The sequence below is a fragment of the Bubalus bubalis genome, chromosome 23 (assembly GCF_019923935.1).
Source record: "Bubalus bubalis isolate 160015118507 breed Murrah chromosome 23, NDDB_SH_1, whole genome shotgun sequence".
NCBI lineage: Eukaryota > Metazoa > Chordata > Mammalia > Artiodactyla > Bovidae > Bubalus > Bubalus bubalis.
The window spans coordinates 35,575,623-35,591,703 of record NC_059179.1 but is presented as its reverse complement, the minus strand read 5'-3'; the positions used below and the strand labels follow the sequence as shown (position 1 = coordinate 35,591,703).

The 16,081-nt window shown below is 35.0% G+C and overlaps 1 protein-coding gene across 5 annotated transcripts in view; it reads right to left on the bottom strand.

The window, feature by feature from the left end:
* ATRNL1 (attractin like 1) overlaps nt 1-16,081 on the bottom strand; it is an 802,632-nt gene that overhangs the window by 739,101 nt on the left and 47,450 nt on the right. For all 5 annotated transcript variants that reach the window (XM_025273995.3, XM_025273996.3, XM_044935104.2 and 2 more), the window contains exons 4-6: nt 15,037-15,165; nt 13,198-13,406; nt 1,561-1,735 (exon numbers count right to left, since the gene is read on the bottom strand). In XM_025273995.3, the coding sequence (XP_025129780.3) occupies nt 1,561-1,735; nt 13,198-13,406; nt 15,037-15,165 (513 nt within the window). The remainder of the gene's footprint in view (nt 1-1,560; nt 1,736-13,197; nt 13,407-15,036; nt 15,166-16,081) is intronic.

Genomic DNA, 16,081 nt, shown 5'->3' with positions numbered 1-16,081 from the left:
AAGTTACTTCTAATCTTATACCTCTAGTTTACCACAAAACTAAATAAACACTGTAACCAAAAGAAACAGGTTTCAAACAAAAAAAATAAACTATCTGGTTCAAATAGAAAATCTATGTTTAGGAGAATATCAGTAAACTTCATCACTTAATTTAAAATGTGCTATTTAACCTGTACAGAATACAAACTTTTAAGATGTCCAAGTTTCCTTGACAACTATACTGTCTTCACAACCCTACTTTGCAAATGCTATAATTTAATCCAAACTTCCACTCTATTTTCACAAACTTTTTGTTTTCATGAATCATAGCTAATTTCCTTTTCTTTTCCACATTTAAATCTCAGTTCCTCAAGTTCTTTGCATATCTTAATAATCCTACCAATTCTCTTTCAGTTCTTTCTACTATATTTTATCTTTCATTTATTGTTACAGGATATTGAAGGATATTGTTATCCTTCATTTATTACAATGTTTACTCAAAATTCTTCCTCTCTCTCTCCAGAATTTATTTTACACTGTAATTCCAGTCATACTCAATCATAGTTTTAAAGCAATCTCCTCTTATATACAGAATTTTTTAATCCCCCAAATTAATAGGGCCAATATATTCAGAAATTAGGGTTTATAGATACAGAATGCCCAGCTAAATCTGAATTTCAAATAAACCACAAATTTTTTGGTATAAGTATGACCCATGCAACATTCAAGACAAAACTGAAAAATAAAATTACAAAAGGCCTACTCATACTAAAAAAGTATTCACTGTTGATCTGAAATTCAAATTTAACTGGGTGTCCTGTATATTTATCTGCTAAATACAGCAACCCTTTTGGGGCATACACCATATGGTACACCGTCCAAGGTCATTTCTGACTGCTTGATGCCCAAGTTAAACCAGTTATTACATATTATGAATGTGACCCCTGAAAACAGCACTGATAATCAAATTATTTTTATTTCCTCTTTCATTTTGTTATTGAGTAGTTTATAAAATACAGTCAACAGCTGAAAAAAATCAGATAAAGCTGGCATTCATGCAACTCTCCTTATCATCCAATCATGCAAAGGACAATCTCCATTAAGTCCACAGTAAATCAATAAACTATTTTACAACACTGGTACCGTTCTACCAATAAAAGTTTGCAAAGTAAATGCAGAGTAAAAGTTTAGGTAAATTAAAATTTGAGGGGGAAAAAAACTGAAATTATTTTTATATAAGTAATTATACTTCATTCTGAAAAAATAAAAGGTGACCAGGATTCACAAAGGCCTGGCCTGGCCTTATTTAAAGCTAATACTTTCTTATTCAGAATTTAATAAAAGCACTGTAGAAAGTTAAAGAAATGTCTACAAAGAACAAACATATATGCAGAGTGACAAATAACTTTTGGATATACTGAGTTTATACATTCTCAAATCAGTCCCATGTGGAAAACAGATACTATTACAAAGACAACCATTCATGAATCAGCATAGCAATAAGACATTTAGGATAGTCTTCATTATCCAAAAATACCCAGCTTAAAAAATAGATTGTAAAAATATGGGAAAAAAACTTACTTCAAGACCATTTGAAAAGAACTGTAGTTAAAAGTATATCCACCAATCACCCACATAAATTTCCCATGTAAAACAGCTTTATGGGAAGCCCGACCTACGGAAGGACTGAAGGGCTTAACATTTGGCAGAATCCAGTAAGACTCGGTAGAAGGAACGTTCAAAGAACAATCAGGACCTATGTAAAAGAAAAATCAAACAATGCAATGCATTAAACAAAGACCTTAGACTACAGAAATAGAATATATGGGTTAAGGGAATTTAAGAATTCAATGCTCATCATATTAATAAATATACTGTACACAATAAATAGTCTGGAATATAACTTACAGGAAAAACTCTTAATAGCAAATGTAATGCTTACAGGAGGAAAAAAAAATCATATACTCAAATTAGGCTTGAATATGTTCAAATACATATCACAATTTGAAAGAATCCTTTAAATAATATAAATTTCAGATTTATTTTAGTATGCTAATATTCTACTTGAATATTAGAAAGGAAAATGGAAAACAATGTACTCAAACCCCAGTTCAGTCACTAAAAGTGTGACCTTGGGTAAGTCTGTTTACCTCCGCCACCGTCAAGCCTTCATCTATGAAACAGAAATACCTCCTAAGGGTTATTATAAATATTTAAGTTTTTTTAAAGAAGAGTGGAAATTAAAGCATTTGTAAATTGTGGCACTTTCTGTTTACAACTGTATTAAAGAAACACAAAAATAAAAATTACATTTTTTTCTTAGCAGCATTCTTACTGAACAACCAAAATTGGCATTGGTAGAGAGGCTTACTGTTCATAAACTGAAAAAATTATTATGCATAATTTAAAAAAACTATTAATGAGTAGAGGATAACTTAAATACTACAAGTTGAAAACATTGTCTTTTCCTATCCACATTCACTACGTTGCTCATGAGTCTTGGTTCATCATCTGTAAAATGTAGCCAACTAGGCTAGATCAGTGTTTCTCAAACTTGGAAGGAATGCTCCTAATGGAAATACATTTATTTTCATCAAATTTAAGGGCTCATAAACTATTTTAACTCTAATGAAACTAATAGAAATATATTATGTTCAAAGTTCTTTTATAAATATAAAACTAACATAAGCTTATAAATTATGTTCATAAAAAAGCTTATAAAATCAGTAAAATTAATATTTGCTTAACATGATGGATGATGTTGTTCTGCTCAAAGTAATTCATTAGACTCCTGTTGGAAATGATATTAATGCTATAGCACCTTTTTTACACAACTTTAAGATACCTGTATTACTTTGACAAAATAACTCTCACGGCACTTTTCTTTCATCTACCATTTACAAACCTTTCTAATTTATAAAATAGACCCTAACATCATTTGACCTCCACGTATCACAAAAGTATCAGTACATTTTATTATTTTTTTTAGCCTATAATAAGAATACTATTTGGTCCTAACTCAACAGTCAACACAAATGCTGGCACTGCAATCAAGCAGCATTTTTACACAATTATGAAAGTAATGATTTCTTATCAAAAAAGTTTTAGATCATCACTGAATCACAAAATGTTAAAACATCCCAACAGACCCTAATTTCAGAAATATTAACCTTTACAGTTTTTATTTGCTTATTTATTCACTCACCCATGCATTCATTCATTCATCTTCAAAGTCCTTTTCAAGGTTTACATTCTATGAGTCTGTATTTTTCAGGTAAAAATTAGATAGATCACCTCTTTGATAACAAAAAAATCTTTTAAATCAGACACAGAAAAATGTATCATTTCTAAGTGAAAAGTCAGTGAACTACACCTTAGTAACCAAAGAAATTAAAGGAACATGTTCATTTTTTTTTAAGTTAAAATTACAATTCTAAACCACTGAGACCTCTTTTAACTCAGGTTGGCAAAAAACAGTCCATGAGCAAAATCCAACCCAGTACATGTTTTTGTAAATGAAGTTTTGTAAGAACACAGTATGCTCACTCAGTTAAGTATTACTGAAGGCTGCGTTTGCCATACTCGGCAGAGTTGAGCAGTTTCAAGAGAGACCATACAATTCACAAAGCCAAAAATACTTCCTATATGTTGTTACAGAAAAATTTGCCAACCTCTAATTTAACTGAAAAGAAATAAGATCATATGGGCATTATACATAAGTGGTATACCTACTGCTCTGAATACTAAATGCTGTTTTCTTTAAAAGAAAAATGTAGATTTAAGTCAAGAATAATAAACCAAAATTATAAAATGTTAATAGGTTAATCTGGGTAAAGAGCATTTGTATATTCTTTGTACAATCCCTGTTCTTGCAATTTTTCTATAAATTTGAAACTCTTTCTAAATAAAAAGTTAAAAACAAGTCTGCTGCCTAAAGGCACAGAGTTGGAAACAGTCAAATAATATAGTTTTGCCTGGCAGAGGTTGATAGAGAATATTGGCATGTAAACTTCTTAAGATATTCAAATCAATAATCATGTATGAAGTCCACACTAAAACAAAACAGTTCAGAGCAACCTTGTGGTAGGCTAAATAATGAGCACCAAAGATAAAGCAGGTTCTAATCACTAGAATCTATGACTCTTACCTTATTGGGCAAAAGGGACTCTGTAAACATAATTAAGTTAAAGATCTTGAGCTGGGGAGTTATCTTGGACAAACCAAGTGGGCTCTTCATGTAATCACACATGCCTTTCTAAGAGAGATTTGACTACAGAAGGAGAAATCACCAGGACCACTGAAGCAAGATGCTGTGCTCCATGCTTCGGAGATGGAAGAAGGGGAAAAAGCCAAGGAAAGCAGGCATTGCAACTCTACTGCTAGAAAAGTCAAGGATGCAGATTCTTTCTTAAGAGACTTCAGAAGGAGTGTGGCCCTGCCAACACCTTGATTTTGGCTCAGTGAAACCGATTCAGACCTTTAAGTATGTGTTAAGACACCAAAGTGAAAGTGAAAGTTCCTCACTCATGTCCGACTCTTTGCGATTCCATGGACTGTCCATGGAATTCTCCAGGCCAGAATACCGGAGTGGGTAGCCTTTCCCTTCTCCAGGGTATTTTCCCAACCCAGGGATCAAACCCAGGTCTCCCGCATTGCAGGCAGATTCTTTACCAGCTGAGCCACAAGGGAAGCCCAAAAACACTGGAGTGGGTAGCCAATCCCTTCTCCAGGGGATCTTCCCGACACAGGAATCGAGCCGGGGTCTCCTGCATTGCAGGGGAATTCTTTACCAACTGAGCTATCAGGGAAGCCCCCGTTAAGACAACAAGTTTGTGGTAATTTGTTACAGCAATTGTAGGAAACTAATGCTAATAACTGAACTGACTGAATGTTAATAACTAAAATTTTTGATTTAACTTAAGATAAATATTGTTCTTTAGTACAAGAAACTAGACTTTAGAGATTTTAAAAACTTTACTGTGCAATCTGAAATATCTACTTTTCTATGCAAAACAGAAACTTTTTCCTGTCTTTGTTACTACCATATTTTCTGTAACTTCTAGCAGTGATTAGAAGGAATGGTCAACAGCCAAACTCTACAGATTGTCATTATTTTACTCTAAATTAATACACTTATATACAGAATGAAAGATATATGAATATGACTTAAAATTTTAAGGAAAATTAGATGTCTTAATTTGTAGTTTTCTGTACTCTACAACTAAAATGATTAAAAGAGTTAACTTATATACTGAATGTTAGTTTAAAACACAAATAACTATAAAGAATGCATTATACACACAAAGGCTCCACCACCCATTAAATATCATCTAAGCCCATCCAAGACTCCCATTTCATAAAAATACATCCATGAAAAATCCATCACTTTATTATCTGGACACTTATGGAACATCTCTGCATAATTCTCCCTGTATAACTTTCATCAATCAATATGGGAATCTCCTCAAGGTAAGTAGATTACAGCTCTCTTGAAAAAGATGTACTAAACTAGTTCAAGTTACAGTGTGTTTCATAAATATTTACCTTTTCCACGGGTTAATCCAAGAGCACAAATGAATTTCTAATGATGTAACTTTTGGCACTAGTGACAGGCTGCTGCTGCTGCTGCTAAGTCGCTTTAGTCGTGTCCAACTCTGTGCGACCCCATAGACGGCAGCCCACCAGGCTCCCCCGTCCCTGGGATTCTCCAGGCAAGAACACTGGAATGGGTTGCCATTTCCTCCTCCAATGCATAAAAGTGAAAAGTGAAAGTGAAGTCGCTCAGTCGTGTCCGACTCTTAGCGACCCCATGGACTGCAGCCTACCAGGCTCCTCCGTCCATGGGGATTTTCCAGGCAAGAGTACTGGAGTGGGGTGCCATTGAGAGAAATATTTTTGAGGCTATTCTATAACCCAAAGTAGAATTATACTCTGATCCCTCTCAAATTTATATCTCCATCCTTACAATCTCTCTTGAATTCTAGACTCAAAATTAAACTACCTACATATATTGTCGCCCTGCTTATTTAACTTATATGCAGAGTACATCATGCGAAATGCCAGGCTAGATGAAGCACAAGCTGGAATCAAGATTGCTGGGAGAAATATTAATAACCTTGGATAAGCAGATGACACCACCCTTATGGCAGAAAGTGAAGAAGAACTAAAGAGCCTCTTGATGAAAGTGAAAGAGGAGAGTGAAAACGTTGGCTTAAAACTCAACATGCAGAAAACTAAGATCATGGAATCTGGTCCCATCACTTCATAGCAAACAGATGGGGAAACAACGGCAACAGTGACAGACTTTATTTTGAGGGCTCCAAAATCACTGCAGATGGTGACTGCAGCCATGAAATTAAAAGACTCTTGCTCCTTGGAAGAAAAGCTATGACCAACCTAGACAGCATATTAAAAAGCAGAGACATTACTTTACCAACAAACGTCAGTCTAGTCAAAGCTAAGGTTTTTCCAGTAGTCAAGAATGGATGTGAGAGTTGGGCTATAAAGAAAGCTGAGCGCCAAAGAATCGATGCTATTGAACTGGGGTGTTGGAGAAGACTCTTGAGAGTCCCCTTAAACTACAAGGAGATCCAACCAGTTCATCCTAAAGGAATCAGTCCTGAATATGCATTAGAAGGACTGATGCTGAAGCTGAAACTCCAATACTTTGACCACCTGATGCAAAGAACCAACTCACTGGAAAAAACCCTGATGCCGGGAAAGATTGAAGGCAGGAGGAGAAAGGGATGACAGAGGATGAGATGGTTGGATGGCATCACTGATGAGATGGACATGAGTTTGAGTAGGCTCTGGGAGTTGATGATGGACAGGAAAGCCTGGCGTGCAGCAGTCCATGGGGTCGCAAAGAGTCGGACACGACTGAATGACTGAGCTGAACTGAAATGACATGACATTTCCACTGGGATGTCTCATAATCATCTCAAACTTAATATGTCCAAACCTAAAACCTTGATGCCCCCCTCCCAAATCTGTTCCTTCACCTGTGTTTACCATCTCAGTAAACAGTACTCTAATTCACCCAGTTGTTCAGGACAAAGATCTTAGAGCTATTGAGTTCTCTTTTTCTCCCATATCCATATCCAACAAATCCTGGACTGACATTCATTAGGTACGTAGGAATGCAGCCTTCCCAACTGTTAAAATATAGAAATACTTCACTGATTAAGTAGATGGTGCAGGTTACCAGGTCTTCCCCTTCCAAGTTACCCTGGCCCCTCTGCAATAATCCAGACTCTTCACAAAAGACCACTAAAGGGGTAATTACCTTACACAGCATGGCTTATCCAGGATCCTGTTGATTGGTTGGTGTCTCAGTGTCTGAACTTTACCAATTATAAACATTTTTAAATTCAATCATCTCTACCAGTCTCTTCACACAGATCCTTTCCTTTACAACTAACATCCTTGTCCAAGCCACCATCCATCTCACCCCAATTACTGAAATAGTCTCCAAACTGGTCTTCTTATTTCTATTCTTCTTCTCTACCTATCACATTCAACTCTCCATAATGCAACCAGAATGATTAAAAACATAAATCTACTCTTATCAATTCCCTCAAAATCTTTCAATTGATTTGCTATCACGCTAAAAATAAAAATCCTAAAGATCGTCTACGACTCCTACATGACTGGCCTCAGTATTCACTTATTGAATGGATGAATGAAAATGTCCTTAGGATCACAAAAGATTAAAACAAAGTCAAACCTCACTTTCCCACTTATCAGCCATGAAATCTTGGAAAAATTATTTAACTTTTCTAAACTTCATTTTAATCATGGAGATTATACCTGAAGAACATAGACTCCTGTGTAAATAAAGTAAGACTGAATGAAACTGTACTTAATATTGAATACTACTATGAAAGCTTCATAATAGTAAGCATATTACTATTATGAAGTTTATTCTCTCATTTCAATATACAAGGAAACTAAGTATAATTAAGTCTACAGGCAAAATATGCTAATGAAGCCTAGCATTATTAGGTATTATAAATATACATGCCAAAAGAAAACAATAAAATTATAACTAAAACATTTCTATAATCACAGGTAAATCCAATTAAGAAATAATTGCAAATGACAAAACCCAGAATAAAGTACTACAAAGTTTTGAAAGTTTTTCCAAAGCAATTCCAGAATTACTGAATTACATTCTTCCTTCCTTCTCTCTTTTGCACTGGAAAAGTTTTTCTAATGGAATCTATCTCTGATATGATAATGGAAATCAGTACAAAAATTTTACTTGCTTTAGACAAATCTTATAAAATACTTTTTCTTCCATAAAGAATGATATAAATTTAAAGTCTTCAACTGAGTGAAACAGCAATTCCTGGAAGGTCCCCTAACTTCATGAATAGATTTATATACTAACTGCTGATGTTACTAGAAAAACTGTAAGTGCTATATACAAAGATGCAGGATGGAAAATCAAGCAGTAAAATTTTATCTCTCCTAACAACTGACTGGCATTTTAACAGCATGCTTTGATTTCTCAGAAAAAAAAAGAATTAGTCTGAATAGAGTTCCTTTACATCATTTTAAAGCAGGAAAAAAAACTGAAAAGTAACCCAGTCAAACAAGAGTTTGGGAGGAAAAAAAATCATGCTCCAGAGTTTTAGACTTGTTTTTGATACAGTTTTGGCTCATACATTTAATTCATATTTAATCTATGACATCATGAAAAAAATATTTATCTTACTACTAAGGTGAAACATATTAAGGACAAATTTTTTATTTATTTTCTTTTTGTAGTTCCTCAACAGGAAATATTAAATAAACATTGCTAACTTTGAACTATATCAACACAACTCGTTAAGCTGCATTTCTATAAATAACTCTATACTGAACTTTTGGTATTTTAAATAAATCTAGTAACAGAAAATACAACTTGTCCTCTAATAGTATCTCTAGTGTCGTATATCAGATTTCTTTGATTGTAAGCCACAGAAACTCGTTTTGGGGAAATTAAGGAAAAACGGGAATTTGTTGAAGAAATATGGGGAAATTCAAATAATTTTTAAAAGAGGCTGAAAAGTTACACTTAAAATAGGTAGGTATATGGATTTATCATCCCATCAAGATTACTCACAATGAGTGAAAGGCAATTGCCCAAAAAGAAATTGAATTGCTAATAGGAAAGGAAGAAATATGCTGAGAAGGAAGATGTGAAGAGCAGTACACGTAACTTACTGTAATCACTCCAGAAATAGTCCTGTGGTCTAATATGTGCACTGCATCTGAAATTCTCTACAATAAAAGGCAAATGAGATAACACTGCTGCACGCATCTTATCTTCTAACATCGTTAGAAAAATCTGATTTGGGTTCTGTATCCAAAGTATTCTAAACATTTTCAAGGCCCATAAAACCAATCTCCAAAGGACAGTTATCAATTTTAGTGCAGTTTAAATGTCCACAGCTATTCTGACAATATCTGAATTTTATAAAACAATGAATTGTGTGAGTGGTAATCACTACAGTAGTCTGTTCCAAGAATACGTGGTTCTCACAGTTTAGGTCAATGATGCTATTACAGTATGAAAAGGACTGTCCTTCTTTTAGCAAAGATCAGTGCTCTCCAATTACAGTTTTCGTGTTGTGAAAGGCCTGAAACAAAGCCTTACAGACTGGTTCTGATTAGCTGAAAATGATAAATACAGAGTGAGATGGGATTGAGGACAAGATCTGCCTATCCTACCTGTCTAAGCCAGAGGCAATAAAATAAGTGGTTGTAAGTTTTTCTACATTAGGTAAGTTTCTATAAGCAAGAAACCTCTGCTAGCACAGAATAGTCTGTGAATTTTGTTGTAACCCACAACTCAGTCCTTTGTTCCATTCTCTCTCTGTACTCCCTTCCTTCATGATCTCAGCTGAACTCATGGTTTTCGGTATCATCAACTATTTCCAATTTAACATTTTTAAGCCAGTCAGCCCAAAACAGTACAGACCTCTCTCCACTAAACTCCAACTGCCTTTTAACATCTCCTCTAAGACGTCTAAAAGATATCTCAAACATAACATGCCAAACCCAAACTGATCTGCCTCCTAAAGTCTCCCTCATATCCATTGATGACAACTCTATCTTAATCTAAGGTCAAAAAAGTCTTAAAGTCAATTTTAGTGTCGTTTAAATGTCTCTTTTCTTTCTCCCTTTATTAAATTTCTAAAGGAAAACGTAAGTTATGCTGTGTACTTATACACACTATCCTAAAGTAACTATGTCCTAATATGTTACATGAATAACCCTGAAAAAAATAATTTATGATAAAATATTCATGGATCTGAGATGAAAGATTTCCTCTTTTTCTAAAACAAACAAAATCATCAAGTTTCTACAACTTGAAAAATGCCATGGAGTCCTAAGTGCGTGCTTTGGTAGTCAATACTGCCACCCGATGGCAAATACTAAAATCTAAAACCAAAGGACAGAAAGGAAATACCTGACCAGACTGTTTAAACTCAAATGCTCACCTCAGTATGTAAAATGTTTTATTTATCAAGTAAATTTCATAATTTATCGGACTACTAGTCTACTGAAACATCTGTACCTGAATGTCCACACAGCACTAAACAGGCAAAGTAAACATTTCTAATTCATTCATTTAAGGAAAAAAAGAAAACAGTTTGAGTGCCTACTATACAACAGGCACTAGAGAAGATGCTGAGGATATAAAGATGATCAAAACATAATTATTCTTAACTGCATGGAGTTTACATTCCAGTAGGAAAGATAATCAAAGAATCACACCAGCATAACTGTGGTGGATGCTACAAATTGAAAGGAGACAGTGCTAGGAAAGCATCTAATGCAGGACCTGCCCTGAGAATGCTGAGGGTGTGAAGGAGAAGTGCAGAAATAAGAAAGGCCTTGAGATATTTAGGGACAAAGAACACGCAAGGAACCGAAATAAATCCAAACAAACTGTAACTAAATTTAAAGAATCAGAAACACTATAGAAAACTACAAATTACCTGACTTACACATTAAGATGCTATCTTTTAATCAATAATCTCAAAGGCTGAAAACATCCAACTTCAATCCTTCCCTGAGAACTATGACTGGACTGAAAAGGAATACTGAATATTCATAAAGAATTAGAGGACTAAAGGACAGAATTGAACAGGATATGCCGGAATAGGAAAGGACCGGGGACGATTTTTCATTGTCCAAGTAATGATCTTTCATACAAAACCTGATAATCTGTTTTTCAACTCCATAGAATTGGGGGAGGGAATGTTTTGTGGTAATAAATTAAGAATTGGACCCTGAAGCCTGCTGGTTTATTTTTTCCACCTGTCGACTACTACCATCTATTCCATAATATCACTTTGCTTTAAAAGTAAACATACCCAGTATTTGTTCCCCCATTTCCACTTTCTTTTAGACATTTAAGAGTCAAGTCCTGACAAGAATAATAAAATGTGAAATGCCAATAAACATAGCCAGAAAAACAACAGATAACATTTTCAACCAGATATATATTACAAAACACCCAGAAAATAAAGTATTTTAAAGATGGAAGAAAAGAACAAAGAAAGGACAAAGATGTTCATAGAGAATATTTTACAAATATATTTCTCGTTTGCTTTTAAGACTGTTGAGATGAGCTGGGGACTAATAGCAGATGAAGACAAGTTAGAAAAAAAACCTTGCATATAAGCTATACTTCTATTTCTCAGGCCTTAGCTTAAATATATTCTTGATGTACTTACTAGTCTCTTCAGAGAAAAGGACATTATTTTAGACTCAAGACTGAAATGGAAAAAAAAAAAAAAGATACCTCAAGGCACTTTTTAAGGGAAGAAAGGCCATGAATTATTAAAATAGCCATTCAACAAAATACATCCTATAATCAAAAACACTGAAAAATTTGTATCTGTCATAATCATAATAGGGAATCAAATGCAACTCAATAATCACTGATATTTCATATGGTTGGAGTAACTAATTTTTTAATGAAATAACATGTGTTAAAGATGGGCATAATTTATGGAAAGCCTAAAATAATTGCTCCAAATAACTACTCAGCACACTCAGCAACATTTGTTTAATTTGTCTGAGGAAAGTTAAATATGAGGAGCACACTCTCTTTGCTTTTCACCTGGGTCTGATAGGAACTATTGCTACGACTGCTACACATGGTCATGTAACTTTAGATTATGTATTTTCTTGAGTCAAATTTCCCCCATCAACAGGATTAATACACAGGATTCTCAATGTGTAAATATAAGTTGCACAAAGCAAGCTATCGGTAGGTAAGTACTGGAGTTGGCCAAAGAGTTCGCTGGGATTCTTCTGTAACATCGCAAGGGAAAAACCCAAATGAATGCTTTGGCCAGCCCAATCTATAAATATATTTTATACAGACCCTATATAATAGTAAGATTTATGATTTTATACCCAAATACCTAAAGCTAAAACTTGTCAATATACTCTAAATTTAATATTTAATAATACATGTTGATAAAAATTATTTAGAAATTCTTCCCTAATTCTTACTGCTTTTGCCACAAGCAACTGAAAAACTTTTTAAAATATTCTATGTTCTTTTAAAAATAGCCACAAGAGGTCAGTCTTTACTAAGAAAGAAGTTTAATATAGTCCAGTACCTTCCAAGATAAGCATCTATTTTTACAATATGCTATTTATGTTACCCATTATAAATCAAATTTTGATGTACCAGGTGTTAATTTTAGCCAAGCCACCAAATCTTTGGGAACCCATCAAAAAATTAAAGAAAATCAATACTCATACATCTACAATTTAAAGAGTTTCATTTATAAACTTATTTGATTCTTGTAATAGCATGTAGACAAAATCTTTACTGATTTTGTGAAAAAAGTGAAAGTCGTTCAATCATGTCCAACTCTTTACGACCCCATGGACTACACACCACCAGGCTCCTCTGTCCATGAGACTTCCCAGGCAAGAATACTGGAGTGGATAACCATTCCCTTCACCAAGGGATCTTCCCCACCCAGGGATGGAACCCGGGTCTCCTGCATTGCAGGTAGATTCTTTACCATCTGAGTCACCAGGGAAGCCTTTTGAAGAAGCAAATTATTAAGACATTGACTATTATTGAAATTCTAAAAATGAATCTATGAGATTTGGGTGTGCAAACTACAGCAAATGAGTGTAGGTATTATTTGTATTAATATATTAGCTATGTGACTATACGTTCCAAAAGCCACTTACCTTGCCAACTATCATTGCAGACACACAACTTTTCTCCTGTTAGGTCACAGTAACCATGATCTGGACTGCCGCAATTGGCTTTACAGTAGGGGATATCACAAGCTTCACCCTTCCAGTATTTATCACATTCACAATACACTTGACTTGAAACAGAGACACTAGTTGTACACTTCCCATGACCAGAGCAATTGTTAGGACAAGAATTGATTCTGTAAAATATAATTCATATATATTCAAATTCAAGATGATTAGAAAAATAATCTGGGCTGGTATTTTGTTAAATTTATAACTGTTATATGTGTCCATGTGTTTCATTTAACACATTTTACAGTGTGCCTTCAATTCTTTACTCTGTACTTTTTTACCCCTAAGGCGATTCAGGTATACATATCTTCAACTGGCCTCAGTCCATTCAACGAATTTACTCTGCTACCAAGGCTACACACTCAACATCTGCAGGATCTATACAGTTCCAAGCACAATGTCTGGTAAATATTCAAGTACTCAAATGTTTTATAGGATATAAGTACACTTTATAGGAAAAAAATAAGGTCATGAATACATGAAACAGTAAGAGAAGGCAAAACATACCCTGGTTGCTGCTAAGCTAAGTCGCTTCAGTCGTGTCCAACTCTGTGCGACCCCATAGACGGCAGCCCACCAGGCTCCCCCATCCCTGGGATTCTCCAGGCAAGAACACTGGAGTGGGTTGCCATTTCCTTCTCCAATGCATGAAAGTGAAAGTCAAAGTGAAGTCGCTCAGTCGTGTCCGACTCTTCACGACCCCATGGACTGCAGCCTACCAGGCTCCTTCATCCATGGGATTTTCCAGGCAAGAGTACTGGAGTGGGTGCCATTGCCACACGATACTTAAATAGCATGCTATCACCTAAACACTGTTGTGGAAGTTAAAAGGTGTTTATCAGATTTTATTTTAAGGCTCCCTAACTGATTATATTTTACTATATATTTATTCTCCCTTGTGTACATGCTTGATATAAATAAACTCTATAATAAATTGCTGATTCAAGGATATTTAGGATGTCTTATTCCTCATGAAAAATCCTCGGTTATCATTTTCTACATTAACTGAAGAAAAGAAACAAACAAAAAAATGTATCAAATTCTTCTGTGGTCATTCCTAATGAAAACAACCAAAAGAATCTCTGGCTAATTCACTTCACCTTTGGACTTCTAAAAAATTTGCACAGAGAGTTAGACATAAGAGACACTCAAGAAATATTATTTTTCTAATTTTAAAGAGACAGTGGTATATAGCCACTTACCTTATTTCCTAAGCCTCAATTTTCTCATGTGTAAAATGGGGAAAATACTCACTTGACAGAACTGACGTGAAGAGAATTAAAGAATCTTATTGTATATACAGCATTCAGCACAGTTTCTGCAATAAGAAGGACTATGAAAATGTAGCTCTCTTCATTCTTCAGATTAGGTATAAAATACCTTGGAGCACAGAGGGGCAGATAACAGCTCTCTGCAATCCTGAACATTTGTGACTTAAAGTTACACTCGGTGTGTGTTTCTTTACTTAATCGTTTCCCAACGATTTTTAATTCTGTAATTAATTTTCAACCAAACCTAACTTGTTACCATGGTGCCTTGAAGCTTACAAATTATCCTAATACAAGCTTAGACAGGATTTGGGGGATCATATTATTAAAAATCTTATGTAACAGGAAGAGACGCTGTATATTTTGGAATTTAACACCCTAGCCGATTCCTGGTACATAAGACATTTATACAAACAAATAATAAACTCTTTTATGTCAAATTATAAGAATCATTATTACAATATGAATTAAAAAAAAAAACACTTACGAGTAAAAAATGTTGAAACCAGTGAGATTATATGCCGCATCACTAAAAAAATGTAACAGTGCATAGCCAGATGTTGTAACAACTTCAGGCACAGTTTCATTTCCCCGTATTTCAGGAACTATCAAACCACTGTAAGAGAGCAAATTTGAACACTGCGTATATTAATGTACGTATGAGTGTTAATCACATAAGACTTATTCAAAATATTCTTTTCACACTCATTAACTATCTATTATATATTACAATGGGCAACAAGAAGAATAAATCTAAAATGAGTTCCCAGTTATTTCTCACCCATGAGCTCTACTGCTGCTGCTGACTGACTAACATGTACTCTCAGGCCACCATACTCCTTTCTCTCTTCTCAACACTAGACTGTAAGGTCCCATTTCTCCCCTTTGCCCTGTTGTCCATTCTCTCATAAGACCATAGGGTGATCTTTTACTCAAGTTCTATGTAAACCTTCATTTAAAGAAACCTTGGGAAAGAACTGTTGTTGCTAAGCTGCTAAGTCATGTCTGACTCTTTGGAACCCCATGGACTGTAGCCCGCCAGGCCCCCTGTCCATGGCATTTCCCAGGCAAGAATACTAGAGCAGGTTGCCATTTCCTTCTCCAGGGGATCTTTCCGATCCAGATATCAATCTGCATCTACTGCATTGCAAGGCAGATTTCCTCACCACTGAGCCACCTGGGAAGAACTAATATGGTTAAAATGTCCATTCTACCCAAGGCAATACTACCTGTATTTTCTTGGGCTCCAAAATCACTGCAGATGGTGACTGCAGCCATGAAGTTAAAAGGCGCTTGCTTGCTCCTTGGAAGAAAAGCTATGAGAAACCTAGATAGCATATTAAAAAGCAGAGACATTACTTTGTCAACAAAGGTCAGTCTAGTCAAAACTATGGTTTTTTTCAATAGTCGTGTATGGATGTGAGAGTTGGACCATCAAGAAAACTGGGTGCTGAAGAACTGATGCTTTTGAACTGTGGTGTGGAGAAGACTCTTGAGAGTTCCTTGGACTGCAAGGAGATCCAACCAGTCCA